Raw genomic sequence first — 5,361 nt, forward strand, 5'->3', positions numbered from 1 at the left:
CTGGGAGCAGCGAGCTACGACGGCCCGGAGCTGCGCGGAGGAGCCCTGGAGGGGTCCTTAGCCGGGGAGGTCGTTCTTACCTGCTGCGGGAGGAATGAACGCTGCTGCTGTGCTGTGGAGCGCTGCTTGTGAGGACCAGCCTGGGTACTCGGGTGTGGTGGCATGAAGGGGTAGGATGCTTGGGTCTCTTTGTGCTGGTTGGTAAATGTTTGCAGAAATTTCTTTTTTTTATTTGGTGTTTGGAACAGCCCTCTTGGTCTTGGGTGAATGCAGAGACAACAAGGGTGAGGGAGAGGGCTGAACTCCACAGCTGAGCATCATCTTCACCCAGGGAACACAACTTCTTTATGTGCCTCTACTTATAAACTATTTCTCAGCTCAGAAAATGGGTTTGGTGCAGGCTGTTTAAATCCAGAGAGCTCCGAAGGGGCAGTCAGTAAAGCCCTCTGAATATGGCCCTGCAAAGTACCTTATGTGGTGAGGGGTTTAGAAATGCTGCTGAGCTCTTTGTAGTTCAGCCTTGCTGGGGTGGTTGACAATAGCAAATAGGTGAGAAATCACTGCAGAGAAAAAAAAAAAAAAAGTCTGTTGTTTAAAGCAGTTGGATTTGATGTAGGTGTATGTGACCTGCAGATTCGTGCAGGGGAAGTGAAAATGGCTGTTTCCCTTCAAGCTGCCCCAAATTTTGTCAACTGAGACAGGATCTGTGTGTGAAATCCCCCTCCCAGGGCTGCTGGGAGATGCCCAAAGCTATGCAGCTGATGGGGCCTTTGGTGCAGTTAATTAATCCCGAGTCTATAGCAATAACCCTTGGCAGCCAGCCCAACAGGAACACGGTCTTGTGCCCCCTTTCACAGCCTGGGAGCATCTGGCTAACAGACAATCTGCTCCAGTGCTTAACCCTCGAAGGGCTTTCTCCTAGACCAGTTAGATGGGAACCTGACAAGAAAGGAAGATTTGCTTTCTGTTTCTACCTTTTTAAACTTGTTTTACAGCTGTTTAATGCTTCCTAGCCTCATGCTACTTGCTCCTCCATCAGCTTGCTTCTTTAAGCTTTGCCACAAACTGTGGTGGTTCTTCTGACTGTTCTATTTATCATGTTAGTATAATGTGTCAATAGTCCTATAGGTGATATGGCTTTTTTGTACCGTCTTCCCTGCATTGCAGTTCATACAACCTTCCTTCCTGTACAGCCAAGCCTTGGTCCACTGGAGGTCCTGCAGAGGCTGTACTCCCTTCCCCTGTTGCAAACTTGACAAATATCTGTTTTGACCAGATGTGTTTTAGTTATGCTATAGTATATTATTTGTAACTGCTATATGTTTGTATCTGACCTCTTAATTCTCAGATGGTGCTCATGGGTCCCATTTTCCAAGGGGTTAAGGAGTATCTAGTCTTATTCAGTAGTGCTCTGCCCCAAGTGACTTCTGCATCTAGAAGCTGGTTTTAGAAATGGTTTGAACGTAGCTGTCATAGTGCTTTCAGAGCTAGTCCTGATCACATCTGTATTCAACCTAGCAAGGGTTCTCCGGGAGGATTTGTCACTTGGAGCTTTCCAAGTGTCTACAGGCAAAATCACTGTGAAGTAGGAGCAGAGCTGTTGGCGTGTGCATGGCTGCATTGCTGAGAGAGCTGAGGAGCACTGATCTGGAAATCCTGCTGCTGCTGGAGCTCAGGCACTTGCTGCTGACTTGAGGGCCTTGGTCGTGTGCACTGTTCTGATTTGTGTTTGGACTTCTCTTGAAGTCTTTCAGGCCTAAATGAACACAAACCCTCTTGTATGGATCATCTAGCCCAACCTGTCACCTGTTGTGGGTACTGGTGGAGACTACATTCTCTGAAGGGCATCAGCCTCTAGTTAGTAGAAAGCTTCTAAGGGAGAAGGGACTAAATCCTTTCCTAAACCGTGGCCTCACCAACAGGATGGTACTTTTCAAAGAGCTTTTAAGAATAAATAGCTGATCAAGAAGGACGTTAGTATGCAAAAACCTGCTTGCGGATATGTTGTACGCTCGATCCGGGACAGGAGGCTGCCTGTGCCTGGCTTAACTGAGCCTGCGAGCTCCAGCAGCTGCAAGGACTAAGTGCCGGTGATCCTGTGAGCTGCTGCCCTCTGTCGCACAAACTCAACGCGGCACTGACACCGTCCCCTGGCAGCAGGGAGAGGAAATAGTAAGTACTGAATGGGAGTTAAAGCTGGCCCCAAACTGCCAGCTGTCCTCCTTGAAAAAACTCGTGAGCAGTTATGTTGGTCGTGTGCATGATGACAGTACCCCCAGCCGCTGCTTGAGGTATCTGGTATTTCTTCATTTGTGGGAGTGTTCCAGACTGCCCTTTTAATACAAGAGCCTTAATGACACTTTTTCTTAATTCAAGGATGACCTCTCAACAAGTCCTCAGCTGTTCACGTCCATGGACTTTTATGATGTAGACCTTCCAATTCAAACAACAGAAGATGTGGTGTTTGGTTCTCAGTTTAATCAGCCCAAGGAGCTTCCTACAGATTTCTCCTCTGTGGATCTCAGCTTTCTTCCAGATATTAGCCAGGATAACAAAGAACAGAGCCAACCTAAAGAGGGTCATGAAAAGCAAGAAGAGCTTGAAGGGTCAGTATCAAGAAATGAGGCCAGTGGTACCCTCGTGGATGAAAACAGCTTGTGCTATCCAGATGCAACTTGCCCATCTGCTGAAGCATCTGGCACATGTCCTTCTCTGACCCCAATGACTCCTATGACCCCAGTGACACCGGCATCAGAAAGCTCTGGCATAGTTCCCCAGTTACAGTAAGTTTGTGTTATATGTAGCATATATAATGGTCACAGTTTTGCTTAAACTGTGAGGTACTGCTCTGACTTCTCCCTTGGAGAATGCAGCAAGTGTGGTTTGGTCTTCAACAAGCCCACCCAAAATATTAGGGGGACAGTCACTCCTCTTTGAGGAGAGGTGGAGCAAATGAGCTGACCCTATTGGAAGGGAGCTGGGTGCTGTGCTGAGCAGTACAACACAGAGATGCAAGTGGCACAGAAAAACACCCAGCTCAGCAAAACTGGGGAGAGTGGACTTGATGAACCTGCTGGCTGGGTGAGGGTCTCAAGTGCCTCTGGCTTGTTAAGGGAGAAAAGTCTCAAAGGGAGAAGTGTGGTAGAAGTTATGGATATAGAGTGTGTCCTGCTAGTTACTGCAGTCTGCAGGGTGAAAAGACAAAAAATACTTAGGGGAGGATTTCTTCCAGCAAGGGGAGTATTAAGTGTGACAGCAGATTCCAGGGGTTTAAAGATGTTGGTCCGCTCTTCGGAGAGCGGAGACAGTCTGAACCGAGCCAGGGAAAGGGGTATGAAAACTGCAAGAAATTCTGGCCTTGTTAAAAGGTCCTGTCTAGGCTAGAGCAACCCTGGAATAGTTTATACCTGCAGAGAGTAACATGCCCTTACCTCAGAGTGCTGCAGGGACTCTGTAAACTCTCAGCAATGGTTCGGTTCAAAGCTGGAAAGACTTCAGCGATGTCATTATTGAAGACACACAAACTTCGCATTCAGGGACTAATAATTTTGTACCTTGTTATAGCTCAGAAACTAATTCTGGTATTGAATGACTTAAGTTTTGCCAAAAGTAGCTTAATGCTAGAGTGGGAAAGAAGTAGGCAGGAAATTAGTTGATGGCAATTAATTGGAGTGTGACTTTATTAAGCTAATAATCTTGGGGATTGGCTCTGCAGTGGCGGCTTCTTGCAATAAGAATATTCCTCTCTCGTTCCTCAGGAATGTAGTATCGACTGTAAACTTGGCCTGTAAACTAGACCTTAAGAACATAGCTCTGCACGCCAGAAACGCAGAGTATAACCCAAAGGTAAATCTTCAGGACTCAAAGCCTCATCCTCGCTTCCCTTCCTCTGTGGGGAGGAAAGATCTGCCCTGAAACCCTTGGCTGAAGGAAAGAGAATTACTGGAGTCAGACTGGTATGACGTGACGCTTGTAGCGAGTGGCCTGGACTGCGGAGTCTTGCTGGGAGTAATGAGTTTTCTCTAAGGGACTCCAGACTGCTCCACCAAATGTAAGGGATGAGGTAGTGGTCCTGTGACTGTAGCCTTAAGTCCCCTGGTCCTGAGGGGGGTGGAAAATAACTTCAGGGAGGTAAATAAACACTTTTCCAAAACCAGCACACATTGTGCTGAGCTTTGGAGGTGACATTTCTCAAAAGAATGAACAGTGATCTGGTGCCAGTTAAATCCCCCTGCTGGACTGTCACGTCTCCCTTTGAATTTGTAGAGGTTTGCTGCTGTCATCATGAGAATCAGGGATCCACGAACAACAGCCCTCATCTTCAGTTCAGGAAAAATGGTCTGCACGGGAGCAAAAAGGTAGTTTTGTTTCGTTTTCTTCCCTTCCCTCTATGGGTCTTGCAGCTCTGCCAATGTTCTGAAGAAAAACGACAAAATCTTTGCATTCTCTAGCAAAGGGCTGTGATAATTGCAAGGGGAAAAAGAAGTGCTGGTATTGAAAAATGTCCAGCTTTTGTCATGCTGGTGGTTTAGTAATCACTGAACTGCGTGTTTCTGTCCCTAAATATCAAGTTGAGCAGACATCAGCAGAAAAGCTGCTGAAATGCCCGGGAGCTGTCAGGCAGTTATTTGTGTGTCTCACTGACTTGAAAGTGAGTTAGGACATAACTTGTGTATGTCAAGTCTCTCCTCTGTGTCTGTGGTCACTAGCTGACACGCCTGCCTCTAGGGAAAATGGGAATCAGAGAAAAGCAAAGATTATTTCTGCACTTGGAAGCTCTCTTCCTCAAGTTCATCAGCTGCCTTGGCTTTTTATGTCCCTAAACTGAGATACTGCATTAGCCTGTAGCTTAGAAGACCTTCTCCAACCCCTGCAACCACCCTGAACTAGCTGGATGACTGTACCGGTATCTGCAGCTCTTAGAAGCTGTTTTAAGGAACTCAGATAAGAAACCCCCAAAGAAGGGAACTCCTGGGTGATGCAACGTGCTCCAGTGTGCTCAAACAGACCACAGAAAAGGCACTTTGTCATTCACTTTCCGCTTTTAGCTCACTGAAGTGATTCTGGGGATAGACACTAGCAGCAGCATTATCTTTCTGGAGGACAGATCAGCACAGCAGTGGCTCTAAACTGGCTTCCAGCTTGAGAGCACTAATCAAAGCTGCTTTCCCCATCTGCTCTTCCTTTAGCGAAGAGCAATCACGGCTCGCAGCCAGGAAGCACGCACGCGTGGTGCAGAAACTTGGGTTCCCTGCCAGGTTCCTGGACTTCAAGATACAGAATATGGTTGGGAGCTGTGATGTGGGGTTTCCCATCCGGCTGGAAGGCTTGGCCCTCGCTCATTAGCCGGTCAGCAGGGAT

The 5,361-nt window shown here is 47.3% G+C and overlaps 1 protein-coding gene across 1 annotated transcript in view; it reads left to right on the forward strand.

Moving 5' to 3' along the window:
- Positions 1-2,376: 2,376 nt before the first annotated feature.
- Positions 2,377-5,361, forward strand: part of LOC104492685 (TATA-box-binding protein-like) — a gene marked incomplete at its 5' end in the record, with an annotated part of 6,808 nt that continues 3,823 nt past the window's right edge. The window contains 4 exon segments of the mRNA XM_010135271.1: positions 2,377-2,783; positions 3,759-3,846; positions 4,267-4,358; positions 5,190-5,354. Of these exon segments, the coding sequence (XP_010133573.1) occupies positions 2,377-2,783; positions 3,759-3,846; positions 4,267-4,358; positions 5,190-5,354 (752 nt within the window).

This window comes from Buceros rhinoceros, unplaced genomic scaffold, assembly GCF_000710305.1.
Source record: "Buceros rhinoceros silvestris isolate BGI_N320 unplaced genomic scaffold, ASM71030v1 scaffold39174, whole genome shotgun sequence".
NCBI classification, from domain to species: Eukaryota; Metazoa; Chordata; class Aves; order Bucerotiformes; family Bucerotidae; genus Buceros; species Buceros rhinoceros.